This window comes from Etheostoma cragini, chromosome 4 (genome assembly GCF_013103735.1).
Source record: "Etheostoma cragini isolate CJK2018 chromosome 4, CSU_Ecrag_1.0, whole genome shotgun sequence".
Taxonomy (NCBI): domain Eukaryota; kingdom Metazoa; phylum Chordata; class Actinopteri; order Perciformes; family Percidae; genus Etheostoma; species Etheostoma cragini.
The window spans coordinates 23,536,270-23,554,472 of record NC_048410.1 but is presented as its reverse complement, the minus strand read 5'-3'; the positions used below and the strand labels follow the sequence as shown (position 1 = coordinate 23,554,472).

Below are 18,203 nucleotides of genomic sequence, written 5' to 3'. Positions count from 1 at the left end.
TCAAAATGACCCGCGATCAGTTGCAGATGAAGCGATCATTTGCAGACGTCGTGCCGACGTATGTGTGCTTACTGGGTATTACTCTACTAACAGGTTTTACCGCAGTCGTTTAACCCTTGTGTTGTCTTCACTTCGGGACCCTCTCGTATCTCTCGGGTCAGATTGACCCGTGACTTATTGGGGTTTCAAAAACAAATCTGAAATAACATTTTACTTCATAATCTATTAAGAAATATTGTCTTTATCTCAATTTCAAACAATTGAGATAACATACAGTATATGTTTAGGGAATGCAATCAGTCTGTACTAGAACACAATTAAAAATGGAAGTGTTATTTGTTTTTTGTCATAAGGTTATAATTGATGTTAAATCCACTATGTGATCATTCTTATCTTGGAAAAAACATAAATGGTCGATCGTATCCAGGATAATTTTCAGAATTGAGTCAGGAATACATGTTTATCACAGAAAATAAGGTAAGGCCATTGATTTTCAGGTAGGTAGGGAAAAATGTGTACTTGTAAAAATTTGAAATTGGTCAAATTGGGTATATGTAGCTGTGATAAAACCTCTTTTAAAAAAACAAACCTCGATCCTGAGGTCTTAGCCTACTATAGACCAGTGTCAAAGCTTCCCTTTCTCTCCAGTTTCTTTGAGAAGGTAGTCACTATTCAGTTAAGTGAATTTCTAAATAGCCATAGTTTTTTTTGAGGATTTTCCATTTTTTTTAAGTTAATGCATAATAGCACAGAGACGACACTGGTGTAAATTACTAATGACCTTCTAACTGCTGCGGACAAAGGACTTGTCTCCGTACTTGATATACTTGATCTGAGTGTTGCATTCTACTCTATCTGTAAAGGGTCTCGAGATAACTCTTGTTAAGATTTGCTACTATCAATAAAATTGAATTTAATTGTTGATACCTACACCCCTGATCATCAATACTGTATATATTTAGAGCAGTAAAAAGGATTTCATATATACTGGGATCATAATACAAAGTCATAAAAAGTTTGGAGTAACCTTAAAACAACTATTTTTCTTAATATTAGTAATAAAGTAGCAGAAAGGTCTTCTGTAGGAATGTGAAACCTATATGACTTAATAAATACGTGTTCAGATTAGATAAATGTGAATAAAATAATACGTATGACGTAATTGTTAGAACAGTTTTTATACTAGTAAAATAACATAGTATCTATCTATCTATTTATATATCTATCTATCTATCTATCTATCTATCTAAGCTTTTGCTGTTTACGAACTGTATGTAGCTGACTAGCTAGCTATCGAGACATGTAGTACCTGCCTCCCAGCACGTGGGGGCGCCAACAGCCTGCCAGTTAACAAAAAGCGGAAACTATTTTGTTTATCAGTAGGTACATCCTGTTGGTCACAGCTTTTCTTTCAGTCTGCTCTGGAACTGTTCATAGTACAAAACGGACTATATTTTCCCCCGCCACTTTGTAATATTCAAAAAACTTTGTTGCACACTTTGCTTAAAGCGGTCAGGAGAGTTTAACTTTGGAACATCTGCCTGCCTACTTTTTTCTTTTTCTGGAAGGATCAGTGTTAGCTTGTAAGTGACCGTTAGCCTGCTGCTCTAGAGCAGTGATGCTCGCCAACAGAGTTTATCTTTCTGCGTATTTCGACTGTTGACTCAAACCCGAGACCCTTCCTACATTATGGCGAGTGAAAACGCCGAGACAAACGCGGGGAACGATAAAGAAACTGGTCCCTCATCCGAACCAAACGAACACGACTATGCCCACAATGCGGCCAGTAACTTAACTTCGACGGAGGCGTCTTCTTCTTCGGTTACACCGCCGACTGACGGTGAAGTCCCCACGCAGGAATGCTTTACCTCAGCGGCTGAACCCCACCATAGCTCGCCAGGGAAGACCACCCTGCCGGTGGAGCTTCCCGAACCGGCCTTGGGTGCCGAAGTAGACTGCCTCGGTGGAAATGATGTGGAGGTGTCTTCTCCGCCGAAGGACGAAGATGACCCACAAGAATTACATAGCCCTAAACTTGCTGCTGGCATCTCTCCCGCAATGGTATGTGGCCGCTGGCGTCCCAAGCGGCCTGAGGACAGGAACTGCGCCTGCTGTAAGTTTGAGTTCGAGCGGCAGGGCCGCAGGTTCAACCGGAGGGCAGTGTACACCTTCAGCAACCCGGACACTGTGCAGTGGGTCTTCCCAGACGCTGTAGTCAACCAGAAGTCCTTCCTTTGCGAGACCTGTGCGCAGGTCATCAGGAACAGATGCAAACGCAAACAGAAGGGGAAGAGATCTCTGTGGCTGAAACCGCCTCAGACAAAACGGGTATGAGTGTGTAACTGATACAATAGCGAAATACTGATAACAGTGGGATCCCAATCCAGGCGATTCTTCCATATATGCCTAAGATTGTTTCTACTTTATGTATAATATTTATATTATACATGACATGTGAATGTTAGATATGACATAGCTCTGTATACAGAAAGCTATAAGTCTGCACACAAACCACTGATATGGTCATGTTTCATACACTTGGGATGCATTAAGCCGTTTTAATGTTTGCTCTTTGTGTCCTTGGTGTGGGCGACTGCAGTCAGTGGTGAAAGACAAGAATAAGAAAGGTCGCAGGATGGGGAAGAAGAGTAAAGCGGCGCTGCTGGTGAGCAAGTCCTGCTACAAGTCTGCTTTCAAATTGCTCTGGTCTGCCAAAGGTGCCCGGAAGCCCATGATGGATTTCTGGAGCAAACAGCTGAAAGAGGAGGTGAGGACAGACGCTCCTCCTGGTTGATGAACGTGTTAATCAGAATATATAAATGCAGCTTTAAGTCTTCATAAGACACATAGCACTTGTTTCTTTGTTGTTATGTAATCGTGTATGACGATGTGTTTCCTGGTGACGGTACAGATGAAGGCGCTGACAAGGCAGACAGACAGTCCCTTCCATCAGAAGGTGTCAAACAGAAAGCCCCTGTCTTCCTTCCCCTGGCGGCGCTGTCTGAACTGGGCCCAGGACAAAGCTCCACTCGTCACCACCTGCCTCACCGCTCTGTTCCCCGACATCACCGCTCTCTCTAAGAGCAGCAAGTAAGTCTCTCAGTCACAGAGCTTTAACGTGAGCCAATTGGCCAAGTGAGAAAGTTGAGGAATCCAGATGGTTAATTTACTTTTGTTAATTATAATATAATATGATAATGAATCATCCTGGGGTCCTTGGATCAACATCTGGCCAGGTGTGGGTCAGCGATCTGATGAGCATCTTTTTTGTTTTTGTTGTGTGCAGCCAGATGTCAGAGGACCAGGCCCAGACGCTGCTGGAGCGCCGGGCCGTGTTGGCGCTCTCCATCCCGCTCTTCACCAGGAATATCTGGAAGAACAACTTCCTGCAGGCTGCTCTGGGGGCAGAGCTGCGCCTGCAGGGCTGTTCTGGCACGGCTCTTGACGCCCTCAACACCATGGGACTGTGTCAGAACAAAGACACAGTCAGGTTACTGCTGCACAGGCTCCGAAACGGCAAGAAGAAGAAAGTGAGTATTATGACCGGTGGTGCTTGCAGTGCAGGGCTCACAGCTAACTTGTTACACATACACTGGCAACAGCTAGACATCTGTATGTGTTTGCACAATGCAAATGGTACAATGAATCAATCCAGGAACAGGAAAAGAAGGAAGTCACCATGTTAAACCAATTACAAGATTACAAGTATCTCAACGATAGGGAGACAAAACAACAGTAAATATGAAATGACCATCTACCGTAAAATCAAATGGCCTTTTGTATGGTGGGTGCTAGGGCTCTACTATGATAGCATCAAAAACCCTATTTTTAAAACACTGAGAAGCTTGACACAACATGATACTTTGCTCCAAGTATCACTAGGAGCTCTACACATTAACTCAGCATGGAGGAAACAGTGTACACAGATAAAAAAGGTTTTGAACAGCTCACTGTAGCTGTTGTTATTTCTGCTTGCCGCCATCTCGCCAGTCGAAAGAGTCGATCTCTGAGGTTGCAAAGTGGCGCTTACGTCCTTATTATGCTTTTAAATGAAAGCTTGACTTGGGTACATTCCATAAAAGACCCTAACTTGCATTTTGGCGAGAGTTATGCTTTAACCCTTGTAATGTATTTGGGTCAAATTGACACATTTCAAAGAAGAAAAATGGTAAAAGTTAAACAATTTTCTACCTTTAAAATCAATGACCTTACCTTATTTTCTTTGATAAACATGTATTCCTGACTCAATTCAGAAAATTATTCTGGGTATGACCACTTGTGTTTTGTCCATAGTAGATTTTTTACATGAAATATGACCTTATGACAATAAACGAACCACACTTCCATTTTTAATGTTTTTCTAGTAGAGATGATTGCATTCCCTAAACTTAAGTCATCTCAATTGTTTGAAATTGAGATAAAGACAATATTTGTTATTTCTGAGATGAGAACATCATTCTTGTTTCTTTACTTTGTGCTCTTTTCCTGTCAGCTGACACAGAATGGACGGCAGATGATAAAATCGGAGCAGATGAAAGGAGAAGAGATGTCAGACGTGGAGGAAGAGGATATTGAAGAAGAAGATGAGGAGGAAGAAGAAGAAGAGGAGGATGACGATGACGATGATGATGATGATGATGATGACGACGACGATGACAACGACGACGACGATGATGATGACGATGAAGAAGAGGAGGAGGAGGAGGATCAGGAAGAATGTGAAGAAATGGAGATGGCAGTAGAGGAAGAAATGGATGCTGTAGACGCAGCAGTGCAACAGGAAGAGGAGGAAAAGGCAGAGATGGAGAAGAAGAGAAAGAAGGCGGCGAAGAAGCAGAGGAAGGAGGAGAAGAGGAAGGAGAGAGGGAAGCGAAAAGAAAGGGATGAGGTGGATGAAGAGGAGGAGGAGGATGATGAAGGGTCGGAGCAGAAGAAGAGGCGGGTCGTGGTGGTGAGGCTCGGCCTGCTGAAAGGACACTCAGAAGTGGGACGATCTGACCTATCAGCTCCCTAAGACTTCGTAGGCCCCGCCCAAGAGCAGGCTCAGCTCCAAATCCCTCATCGCCGGGGGTATTGAAAGACATTCTGGGAATTGTAGGACATCAGTACCTGGAGGGAAACCAATGAGGGCTTTACTTTGAATTCTTATTTTGATGTTGAAAATCAGTTTGAGCCAGAAATGAGTTAATTTAGATACGCCCACCAAACAGGAGAAAACGCACCTTAAAGCCCGCGGTGCATGCTGTTTTGAGATAAAGGCCCCCGATGGTGTGTCCTAGGTGAGAGCTGGGTCTCAAAATCAGCCAACTTCCTCTTTTGTCCACCTTCCATTTAATTGTAGCGGCTTCCAAAATGTATTTTTGGGAATATTTTGTTTTCCAGAAGTCATAGATTGCTAGTAATTTACCAGAAAGGAACTGCAGTGACTTTTCTCAAATCTTTGGTTTCTGGACAGAATTTGGTACTAGTTGTAGGGACATATAATGGAGTGCTAAGTCCACTTGGGGATAGAAGACATTGGACATTCGTGGTAACAAGACACGTTACAAAAATAATTCCATAATTTCAGAAGAGACTCGTGAAAACAAATCTACATTTTACCATAAAAAACCTGAATGTGTTGAAGAAAAAAAATCCTATTTTCATGTTTAGACTCTAAGATTGTATCAGATTTGAAACCGTTAACTCTACGCTACCAATAACAGCCTACATTTCATCTTGAAAACTGGGAATTAACAATAGTTTTTGCCTGGGCCGTTCTGAGGGTAAAAACACAACTCCACTCAGGGCGACTGGTACATGGAGACAGCACCGTGGGAAGAAAACCCATTTTTGGCTTCAGATCCCAAACATGCCTTAAAAAAAGCCATTAACCACTAATACATATAATCTGTTTCCATATGTGACCATTAGATTTTAAATAAGTAACCAGCAGCAGGGGTCAGTTCTGCTGTGTGTATCCAGATAATGAAAGGTATCAGGAGGTTAAGAGCTTTTTTAATTTTTGAATCTTGATTACTGTCTTTGATTAAAAGCTCTTTCAGTTGAAAGTTCCTTGGCAGGACTCTGACACCAGGTAAAGTTCGTAAACTGCCAGGAACACAGAAGGTTTTTTTCATTCTGACTACTGTGGATGTTCTAAAGTGTTCAGTTGTGTGTTTATTTTTCTTTTCTTTTTTTTTTTAAAGCCGAGTGGATGCACACAAAAAAGGGACCTGGAATGTATCCCCTTTTTTTTTTAGTTGGCCACAGTGAACCCACCAGAACAGAATCTTGGCTCTGATGGGCTTGGTTAGAGCACGCTGAGGCCTTTGTGCTTTGTTCAAGTCCTGTTCACGTTTTCCGACAACTGGAGATGGTTGTGTGAGTGCAGAGTTGTTCATGTGGGGGTTAATAATCCCGTCTATCGACAGTATCCCCCTATAATCATTAAATTACCATTTGAGAAACGACATATACTGTGTGTTTGGTTTTCAGACCCAGATTATTAAGCACCTTTTGTATTGGAGCTTTCTGAAAAGTCCAACATCTAATATCTATATACATCTTTTTAAGTAAAGAAGAAAAATCTTTTTTTTAATGTTTTCTTTGCAATGTGACCCAAATTATAGAGAATACTTTTCAATTGGTACACTACACCAATTATGACTAATGTAGTGTAGCTCAGTGTTTTCAGTCAAAGCAACACAGGTCAGCTGAAAATGGAAGAAGTGAAATAATCTTCAGACGGATGGACAATAACGTCCCAGCGTGTTCCCTATAATTAGTACCAGATGAAATGGTTCTTTTCAGGACATTAGGAAATTAAGGACACAAACAATAAATGCGTTTATGGTTTTGGTTTCCACCATTTTTAGAAACGCGGCTGAACTTTTCTCTCCTAAATAGAAAGGGATGAAATGAACCGGGAGACAATGAAATGTAGTTTCATCCGTAACGAGGGTTTGTTCTTTGGAGTTTCTCCGTTTATTTTTGATGTGATTAGGTTGAGGACTGTACCAGATGTTTTCTGGCTGTTGGTCTGATGTTCAGCCAGACTCATGTACAACTTCCTGTAAAAGTTTGCCAGTAAAAATGTTTAAGGCTTCACCGTCTTGTTTCACTCTGACTCACTTGTTGCTGCTCCTGTCAGCTGTTGCAGATTTGGGGCTCCTACTTTATAACAAGTCATTTAGTTTATTTACCCATAAGGAAAACCAATGATTTACATTTCTCATGTTCATTTTGTCATGTTGCTTGGTTTTCTAAAGAAAGACCAGTGATGTTACTCAGCTGTACTTAACCCTTGTGTTGTCTCCCCGTCGACCATGCAACTTTTAGTTTGTCTGGCTCAAAATTGACAGTGGTTTGTCACTTTTTTTAAGGCTTTTTCCAACATTTGTCACGTTTATTGAAATTTCCTTTATCAATTTTATTTGTTTCAGATGCTATGAATTCGAATAAAGCACCCACATTCAATTTGTGGACTGATATTTTTTTTTCAAATTTCTGATATAGAAAACGTTTTGAAAATTTGCAACAGAAGGGTTAATGCTACTTTATACTTCTACTCGACATTTTGGAGGCAAACGTATGTCCTTAATATTCAACATTACATTATACCTTGCAGATTTAGAGCAAAAAGTTGTGATAAATCAGATCAAACCACGCGGCGATATACAAACGTTCGCTTCCATCCCCCGACCGTCTACACCTTGTCTCTCTTAAAACAACATGCCACAGGTCTGCACCTGGGAGATAACCACGCCCCCTTCATTTGAAAATAAGAAAATTGAAAATAAAACAGTGAAATAAATGTGGACTTATGAAATAAAAGTCCCCTAACCAATTGAGTCAAACTGTAGTGGAAAACAAATGCCATTTCTTACCAGTTTTCTGGTTGGACACTGGAATTATTAGAAAAAGGAACATACGTACCATTGTGGTGTGAAAGAATGAAGGAGCATGAAGGACTCAAAAAGGGGTTTTATTTCTGTAACAGAGTCATTTCCAGCAACAAAAACATCAACAGAGATGCTGCAGCTACAATAAATATTCCACAATCCACCTCCAGCACTCTGGCTCGCTCATTCTACGTCACCGCTGCTTTTTAGAGACAAACCAGTCTGCGTAAGTGTGAGGAATTACGTTTAATAGACTGAATATAATATGTTTTGGTGGTTAGAAATGAATGGGAGTTCATTAACAACAAAAATACCATGAGTAAGAATTAAGTATTAATCAGCCTGCAAGTCTAAATTTAGAACATGCAGGAGCAAACTCAGCAGATTTGTTGTTACTGAACTACCTACAGGATATACCAACTTTTATTTTGAAAGGGAAGAAAATGGAGAGAGCAGTCAGAGCCAGAGTCGACAACTTGGCTAAACCGTGTGTGCGTTGCTCTTGGGGCAGATATACAGCTGTGCGTTTCATAGGCCAACATCTGGCAAAAAACATTACAATCTGGAGCATTTTTAAAAGGAATTGTTTGGCTGTATTTACACATGGTTCAAATGCTTTCACCGTCTGTGTGAACAAGACAAAGAAGGATTCAGCTGGGTTTGCCGTGTGTGTGTTTCAGACATTGAGGGTCTTTTTAACAGAGAATATGATGTCTTTGATCTGGGGCAGGCTGTTGTCCTCCAGGATTTTGGCATACGGCATGGGGATGTCGACACCCGTCACCCTGGTGGCCGGAGCATCCAGGTAGTTGAAGGCAGGACCTGAAAACACACACAGAAGGTTGACAATTTTAGTTTAATTGATGGCCTCTAAATGGTGAGAAAGGTGGGAATTTCCGCTCCTTGTCGCCGTCAGTAGGGTTGGGTACCGAAAGGGCACCAGTGCCTTAGCTACCGCTATCTACCGGAGCGAATCACAATGCCGATTTCGGTGTCGATTAAATGCCTTTTGTGCTGTTCTCCGATGCTCTGAAATGTGACGCTATTTAACACTACACTTAGCAGCAGGTAATGTTAATCTACCGTTAGCGTGCAGCTAGATTAAACACGGTTAAAATGCTGACAACTAAACGGTGTAAAGTGTGACTGTATTTCACTGTAGAGGACATCAACATCTGGACGTTAAAGGTCCCATGACGTGGGGCTTTTTAGATGCTTTTATATAGATCTTAAAATTCAGCCTTGGTGCAGAATTACAGCCACTAGAACCAGTCCCACAATGAACTTTCCTTAGTATGTGCCATTGGAAAGATTTTGGAAAAAACCAAACAATACCCAACCTTGGCCGTAAGGAACCTTAACTCACCTACTAAATGTACTAACAAATGTGCACTACAGACAAATAGCAATGTGACATTCACCAAGGTCTGAAAAGGGCTTTAAAGCAGTTTGTCAGCCATTACCTTCCATGATCCTGGCGCAGATCTCCGCTCCGACCCCGAACTGAGGCCAGCCGCCCTCCACTGTCACCAAATGGTTGGTCTTCATCACGCTGGTCTCAATACACTCCACATCCAGAGGACGGATGCTGCGCAGGTTGATCACCTGACACAAAAACAGACGGGAAGTGGTTAACAGGCATGCAGAGCACAGGTCATCTGTGTCAGCCAACAGGTGTGTTCCTTCCTCTACCTCGCACTCGATTCCCTCCTTGGCGAGGACCACGGCAGCATCCAGGCAGTGACTGACGTACCGAGAGTGAGTGACCAAAGAGACATGAGTCCCTGAAACACAGAAAGGACCAGTAGAGAGCTTTAAGTCACATTTAACTTAACAAGTTAGCAATTAGCAACCCGTTTTTATCAGCATGTAAATGGGAATAAAACTCATATTGTAGTTCCATTTTTTTATCTATGCAAACCCTAAAAATCAAATTTTTTTACAGCACTATTACAGACTGTGGTACCCATCTATTCGCCCTCTGTAGTGATTTTAAGTGTAAGACAGGACCAGCTCATGATACTGATGCTGGAACTATCTGCTCTTGGGTGCAGTGACTGTGTGAAACTGCCTCCACTCCTGTCGTCCCAGTGAGGTTGCCAGGTTTGGTACGACCAGGTCTCACCTTGTCTCTCCACCTTGGCCTTGCCGATGGGAATGGTGAAGTCTTTGGACTGTGACTCCTCGGACATCTCGAAGGGAACGCCGTACATCAGCTCGTTCTCCAGGAACACCACTGCAACACACAGTGTCAGAGTGTTAGTGACGCATTCTAGTCCGATGTTGAAAAGGTGTAAACGAATCCCTCTCTCCATTAAGCATTCTTAAAGCTATGTGTAACAGAATCAGTAAGTTCATATAAAATAAAGACAATAGAATAAAAATAGAAACTATTAAATAATTACACTTTAGAATTACAATGCAATACATTATAAAATGCAATTACATACAATTTAGTTTATGAATAGTTTTTTATCTGCTAATTGTTTGTTTAGTTCAGTTGCATTAATGCAACTTGAAACCAAAACTGACTGGGTGCGTATACAATGTCCCAAAAACTTGGTTTGGACATTGTTTCTGACTTTTAAGATGTGTCCAAATACCAAAACCCACTTGAGGAGAAAGAACCTGCTCCACATGTGGATCAGCAAGAACTTTATTGAATTCTTTGTGGTGTTGAACTTTGACCTGCTGTAGTGCGGTGCCTCACCAGGGTTGTCGTCTCTAATGGCCGATTTTAGGAGACCTTTGGCATCTTCTGCGCTCCAGGGACTCACAACCTTCAGGCCTGGACAGTGAGCGTACCTGCAGACCGGCACAGCAACTGTTAAGGTTCTGACACACAAACCCGACGGCCGACATTTGGCAGAAAAGGCAGTCGGACTGTCAGTCTCCCCGAGTTGGTCCAAAAAGAGCCTCGGAAAACACTGAAGCAACGCCGACAGCTGATTATCAGGATAGTCTGTCAACGCCATTGCTGTCAGACCAACATCACATACTGTTACTTCACCTACTACATGTACTACTACTACTACTACCACCACCACCATCAAAGGATATCTCCTTTTTGGAACTTTCATTGTCTGACTATTACTGTAGTCTTTTTTTTACCCACATCTCAACTGTTACCTTGGTGATTACAATGTATTATTACTGATAAAATAATGGACAAAACTACAAAAATAAGATCCAAGTTGTAAAAAGTGAGAGTAATAACAGTATCAGGTGTCAATGAACGCACCATGCTGCGAAGCACTGCGAGTGCTGTGCGGCGACGCCTGCGGATGCTCCGTTGGGTCCCCTAAAGACGATGGGCACCGACTGAAAACCAGCTGACATGTAGTAGGTCTTTGCCGCAGAGTTGATGATCTGGTCAATGGCTTGCATGGAGAAGTTAAAGGTCATGAACTCACAGATGGGTCTCAGGCCAGCCTGGGAGGGGGGTTGGGACAAAGGTAACATTAGTGTGAGTGTTGCCAGTGGTTGGGCTACTAATGTGAGTGTTGCCAGTGGTTGGACTACAGAACTACAGATACACTCTAAATCAGCAATGTTGACAAAATAACATGGACACATGTACACAGAAGAGACATCATGTTAAATTCAACAGCAACTATAGGTCAGTATCAAACCTTCCGTTTAAGTAAAATAATTGAAAAAGCGGTCTTTCAACAATTCAAACATTTCTTGTCACTTAACAGTTTTGACACCTTTCAGTCGTGTTTCCGCCAACAACACAGCACTGAGACCGCTCTTGTCAAAGTCTTCAATGACATCCACATTTAATGACATAGTGGCAAAAAAGTATTACTTCATCTCACCGCTGCATTTGACACGGTCAACCATGACATATTACTAGACCGGCTGGAAAACCGGGTTGGCCTTTCTGGCTCAGTACTAAACTGGTTTGAATCCTACTGAAATAATAGGGACAACTTTGTGTCAATAGGTAATTCAGAGCATACAAATATGACGTGCGGAGATCCCCAAGGCTCCATTCTGGGGCCTCTTCTGTTTAACATCTACATACTTCCACTGGCTCAGATTATGGAAAACAACAAAATAAGTTACCATAGTTATGTGGACGACACACAAATTTACACAACCTTATCACCAGGGGACTATAGTCCAACACAAAAACTGACTAAGTGCATTGAACAAATTAACGACCGGATGTGCCAGAACTTTCTGTAATTAAATGAAGGAAAAACTGAGGTCGTTGTTTTTTGAGCAAAAGAGGAACGATTAAAAGTCTGCGCTCGGCTTCAAACAACAATGTTAAAATCAACAGACAAAGCCAGAAATCTTTGTGGAGTCATGGACTCTGACCTGAATTTTAACAGCCACATTCAGACAATTACAAAGTCAGCCTACTATCACCTAAGAACATATCAAGGGTTAAAGGACTTATGTATCAACAGGATTTGGAAAAAACTTGTCCATGCTTTCAACTTCAGTAGACTTGACTACTGTAACAGTGTCTTTACAGGTCTCCCTAAAAGAAAAAAATCAGACGGCTTCAGCTGATTCAGAACGCTGCTGCTCAAGTGCTCACTAAGACCGAGAGAGTGGATCACACTGGCTTCCTGTGCCTCAAAGAATTTATTTCAAAATGCTTTTGTTGGTTTATAAGTCACTAAACGGTTTAGGGCCAAAACACATTTCTGATCTTCTACTACACTATGAACCCCACAGACCTCTCAGATCCTCTGGGACAGGTCTGCTTTCTGTCCCAGGAGTAAGAAATAAACAGGGGGGAGCAGCATTCAGTATGCTCCTCATATCTGGAACAAATTCTCAGAAACCTGCAGGTCCCCCGCAACTCTCAGTTCAGACCTTTCCTTTTGATGTTGCCTTTCTTTAAATAGTTGTTCATTTCTTTAATGTTTAATTTCTTATACTGCAATGTAACTTTTAAACTTGCGTTTTATCTGTTTTTTGTGTAAATCACTTTGAATTGCCCTGTTGCTGAAACGTGCAATACAAATAAAGATGCCTTGCCTTAAAGAGTGCAGTAAGCGATGCTGCGCAAAAACTGTTGATGTTTGAACTCTACTGCCAATACAACCCTCCCCCTTCAGACGCCCGGGTCCCAGATTCAGACAGATAACTACTGGCCGGCTGGCAAATTCACATGCTGCCTCCCTCCCATCCCCCGCCACTGCCGGCTGCTGATTAGCTGGAATAGTGTTCTGTGACTCGAGTGCTCCTTTCGGATTGTTTTCTCTTTAAACAGCCAGGGCTGTGTATAAACAAACACAGGAAATAGAGAGCTAGGTGACCGTGAGAAAGTATTCACTGAATTTGACAAAAAGTGTATTGGATATCATCACTTAGGATACCTTTAAAGCTATGGGCGCTTTTCCTAGACTACAGCTTTGCTTTTGCTTACAGTCACCCCCCACAAACTCACCCATAAACTGTCTACACTTGGACTGCATCCCACCCTCTGTGACCGGCGGCACTACTGCTATGGGCCGCAAACGCCAGCAGAGAGTGGTGAAGATTGCAGAGAAGAACACCAGGACTCCCTTGCCCTCTCTGCAGAGCATTGGCCTTCGCAGAGTCCATAGGAGAGCCGCCTCCACCCTCAAAGACCCCGCCCTCCCCAGCACGGACTGTTCACATTTCTACCCTCAGGCCGGGGTGTGCAGAAGTGTTCAATGCAGTTCCTCCAGACTAAAGAACTATCTTTCCTTCTGCCATCAGACTCCTAAATAGCAGATAGGAGTTTATACTCATAACTGTACTGTTTACACTTCTCCAATTTGCACATTCGCAATTTGCATTATTTACAGTTTATTATCATTATTATTGCTTAATTTCTCACATGCTGCCTTTTAAAATTGTTTTATTTTGTATATTTGTATATTTGACATTTTCGGCATTCTGTTGACAGCAAAGGAAGATTTTCATTGTACAGGGAAACATCTGTCCTTATGACAATAAAACTTTGAACTTGAATTAAACAGGCAAAATTTCATAATAATCTTTCTGTATATTGTAAACTGAGTGGTCTAAGAGAAAACAAGACTATTGCACCTCCTAGTTTTCAGGCTTCAGTAAATCTAGCCGTCACAGGAGTCCATGTCCAATCGCAGGCCCTTTTAGAGAGAGCGAGAGCGATCCTATTGGCTGTTCTGACATGCATATTGCCACAAAGAGGGGTGTCTCTGCCCGATGTGAGTTGAGTGCAGATGTAAGTCGTGCATGGTCAGATTTAATCCGTTTACGGATTACAATAATTACTAAAATTTGTGAAAGCCATAAAATAATAAACTTGCAAACATTAGCTCAAAGCTCCATTCACCTGACAGAAGCCAGAGTGAACCAACTTGGTAAAGTAGGTCCATTTTTACTGTAATGAAATTACAGAAGTCTCTCGTTAGCATCTTATAGGCTACTTATTGCAAAGCAATGCACAAGCAACTCACATCGGGTTTTGACTAGGGTAAAGGGAGAGCAGCAGGAAGAGGTCTCACTCTACTTTAAACTGTTGTTTCTTTTGCATTCTACCCACCGCAACTCTGAACTAAATTTAACACTTTATCACATTTTTTGTTTTGTTTTACATGATGTTTGTATTTATTACTTGACGTTATAAAAAATGATGTAGTGGAGGTCTTCACAGGTCCACTCCTAGGTCAGAACACGTACAAATTATATCCGAGCCAGGATTTAGGTGACGTCAGGCACTGCCAAGATGGCCATTCATTTTAGCTCTATAGAAACCTACGATAGATATCACGAGACTACGCCCTTATTTTAAACACACTATAGGAAGAGCGCACATTCAGTGTGTCACCCAGGGAAGGGCGTTTTTGCCACCGAAGCCAGGCCTTGTCATTTGAGAATGCATAAATGGGTGGACCATGTTTTGAGTCTTACTCTGTTGTGGACGACAAGAAACTTACCATGGCGGCTCCCACTGCGATGCCGGCAAAGCCCATCTGCACCGGAGAGAGAGAGAGAGAGAGAGAGAGAGAGAGAGAGAGAGAGAGAGAGAGAGAGAGAGAGAGAGGATTCAGTTAAGAGCACAAAAGAGAACATTTGTAAAGGGTGATATAGGTATAGTCTCACCTCTGTGATCGGAGTGTCGATGATGCGTTTGTCGCCATACTTCTTCCACAGACCCCTGCTCACCTACACACACAGTAATACCATAAGAATGAAACCAAGCAACCGGCAATATAAGATTACTTGTTCCCAAATAATTTTATAGTACCTATTCTGTAAGGGTAAAATATAAAGTGTGTGCCAATTGTCTGACTGCTCATGTTACTTGTCCTTTTTAATCTTTGCTTTACACTTGATGAGAAGAACAAATGGTATTATTGATCAAAATGATGCACATAACTATGGCACCCAAGTTAACAAACCATAATTTTCCTTTAGAGAAACTATAATAAGTGTGGCTGCACTAAGATAACAGGCTGAACTACTGAACTGTCCAATGTTAAAATGACCTACAGCTAGCCTGATCTTTATTCACCATGTCATCTCCTGAATCTGCTTCTGTGTAGCTTTTTGTATGTATGTATGTATGTATGTATGTATGTATGTATATATATATATATATATATATATATCTTGTTTCTGTATTTATTGTTTATTCGTATTAATGTTTAATATGTTTGGTTGTGTGCTCCAATCACCAAGGCAAATTCCACGTAGGGTAAGTACTGTGGCAATAAGGCAATAAACTTCTTTCTGATTCTTTTACGGAATTTGACTCAGCCTCAGTGTGCAACTGTGATAGAAACAGGTTTCAAGAAGGAGGAAGCGCGACTGAAATGACAACAAGCAATATTACTCTGTCCTATATCTGGTCCAACCACTGGCTAGTTAGCATCTCGCAAAAGACAATGTGCAGAAATATGTCACAACTGCCCTTCTACAAAACTTGTCCACTGTGTTCTAGTGAGCCTCTACTCACTTTGTAGGCTCCGTCGTACTGGGCCACCTCCTCACCCAACAGGAACACCCGCTCATCCCTCTCCAGCTCCTCGTCCATCGCCTGGTTCAGGGCATCACGGACCATCATCTGGAGAAAATAAATAAATAAATAAAAAACAACAACAGCGTTGGCTGCAGTCAGTCCAAACCACTACTGTCACCCAGAGGACAGCGTCTTTCATAGGTCAAGCTATCCTGTTAGAGAGGTCTGACTGTTTTACAGTCTGGTACAATACATTTTTATATACAGATTTCTCTAAAACTGTCCGGGAGAACTACAGATACACTCTAAATCAGAACTCCAATGAATGTTGTGAATGTGGCTTTTACAACTACTTCTAATTTGCATATTTGAGTACAACTGCAATACTTGTCTTTTAAATATTTTTGTATATTTTATATACACTAATATAGGTGTACACTGTGAACAAATAATAATAGTTTAGAGTAAGTAAGAAAGGGTGTGGCGGGCTTATTCTGATTCTTTTATCTGCCTGATGATGATGCATTCCCCAACCCCAAACATATATCTTTTTGTACATATAATTTATAATAACCTCCATTTTGCAAACCCAATGCACATCTGCACACTGTATGCACGCCTAATTAAAGGGAAAGTCTCTTTATAATGACAGTAAAGTTTAATTTCGACATGTTTAATGGATTTTGTTGTTGGTATTAATAGATGAGAATTATCTTTGACAGGATGTGACACCTTGGTTCAGCAATAGCAGTAACCGTTAAACTTAACGTTAGACCAGTACAGGTGAAATATAGTCCGACCATGTAACTACTGATAATAACAAATATCAGCTGTACTTTGTCATTAACTCTGTAGTTACACAACATCAAAACCCAACAACAACTGAAGTGTTAGCTACGGCTAGCCTGCTACGCTGCTAACACTGACCTGCACAGCGGCCGGAGCACTCTTGTGAAACCCCCGCCGGCTCAGAGCCGACACGGCATTCTGTAGAAAAGACAGAGAGACGCCATTACGGACACTAATCATCTACAAATGCAAAAACATTACACAAAAGATATTGTTAAAGATATCTCAATACCTTTCCTGAGCGGAGAAAGCACCTCACGGACGCCGCCATGTTTAATCTGTCCTCTGCCGGAGAGAAGGCGTAGACTCTACGTACGTCAGAAGTTTCAACTAATCAGAGCTGCAGTTTACATGTAGGGCGGAAGTTGTCACTATGAAAAGCCAATCACAGCAGTTGAGCGTAGACGGAGGCGTGACAAACGTCGAGAGTAGGAAAAAAAATCCAAGGACACTGTACACTTTCTTTAACTGTCTATGATTGTGCTGCGTTGTCATTATGTAGACTGTGGAAGATCAACTCTGCCACGAAAACATAAAAAATGTAAAGAATGAAAAAAACGACAAAATAAAAATACTGAACATACTAAATGGATTTTTGTATTTGTTTTTTTCATTACAACGCAACCCAGATTAAGGCCCTGTCTAGACAGTTTGCATTGCTAGAGATCCATTTGCAAACAATAAATCATGGAGTGGGAGTTAGTATTTTAATTTTCCCGTAGACATGTGTTCAATTTCAAATCTGAAACAGAAGATCATATAGGCCTTGATGTCAATGCAATATGATACAGGTTTGAATTGTAATTTTGATGAGTTTGCATGCGTTTATTTCTTGTAAAATAAATGCTTGTTTTGTAGACATGTCTAATAATTATTCTTCAACGTTGCCAGAACCTGAACATTTGCGATACCTTGATAAATAATAAGTCTGATTGGTCTGCCGTCAGGACCCTTCAGTCTTCGCCAGCCTAAGTGTATATAGACCCAACACAATGGTCGGAAATTTCTTCTCCTTTTAATAATGCCATTCTGTTGTGTCCTCTTTTTTGTAAAGATAAAACGGCATCAAACTGGAGAATTGTGTCCACTTGCTGCGTATTTGGATAAACGTACTGTATTTGCATAACAGTAGTGGATGAAAAAGATTTATTTTGATCCCCAGAGGGAAAATTGGAAAAGGTGGAGGCTGGGAGTGTGGCCAGGGACCAGCTGCCACTTTGCTCGTTTGAAAGCCATGATGTCTCTCTCATGGGTAGGCCAAATTCTCTCGGTGGGCAAAGTGGAGGAAGAGGAGGTAACCTTGCCCTTTTTGACCTCCAGATCGGAACATCTGAGCTTTCATTTATTCAAAGGCAGAGCAGGATACCCAGGGCTCGGTTTACACCTGTTGCAACGGTACAGTGCCTTGCTCAAGAGCACCTGGCAGTGCCCAGGAGGTGAACTGGCATCTCTCCCGCTACCAGGCCACACTCCGTACTTTGGTCCGTACAGGGTCTTGAACCACAAACCTCCGATTCCCAACCCAACTCCCT

The 18,203-nt window shown here is 41.7% G+C and overlaps 2 protein-coding genes and 1 long non-coding RNA gene across 4 annotated transcripts in view; 2 read left to right on the top strand and 1 right to left on the bottom strand.

Annotated features, from left to right (window-relative positions):
* Positions 1-10,789, top strand: part of LOC117943089 — a 16,743-nt gene extending 5,954 nt beyond the window's left edge. The window contains exons 1-2 of one of the 2 annotated variants that reach the window (XR_004656284.1): positions 7,086-7,096; positions 10,705-10,789. This is a non-coding gene — a long non-coding RNA (uncharacterized LOC117943089). Of the gene's footprint in view, positions 1-7,085; positions 7,097-10,704 lie in introns of those variants that run through there. The other variant, XR_004656285.1, reaches the window with a different exon arrangement.
* Positions 1,351-5,174, top strand: LOC117943064. The gene is made up of 5 exons (XM_034868962.1): positions 1,351-2,328; positions 2,600-2,767; positions 2,912-3,090; positions 3,287-3,530; positions 4,493-5,174. Exons 1-5 carry the CDS (start codon positions 1,690-1,692, stop codon positions 5,012-5,014), a joined length of 1,752 nt encoding a protein of 583 aa, XP_034724853.1. The 5' UTR covers positions 1,351-1,689; the 3' UTR covers positions 5,015-5,174.
* On the bottom strand, positions 7,948-17,057 carry pdhb (pyruvate dehydrogenase E1 subunit beta). Its single transcript, XM_034868980.1, has 11 exons — positions 16,904-17,057; positions 16,750-16,809; positions 15,820-15,927; positions 14,964-15,026; positions 14,798-14,833; positions 11,125-11,315; positions 10,594-10,688; positions 10,009-10,119; positions 9,576-9,667; positions 9,347-9,488; positions 7,948-8,705 (listed from the first exon to the last, which is right to left on the bottom strand). The coding sequence occupies exons 1-11, from the start codon at positions 16,940-16,942 to the stop codon at positions 8,560-8,562; spliced, it is 1,083 nt and encodes a 360-aa protein (XP_034724871.1). The 5' UTR covers positions 16,943-17,057; the 3' UTR covers positions 7,948-8,559.
* Positions 17,058-18,203: the final 1,146 nt, after the last annotated feature.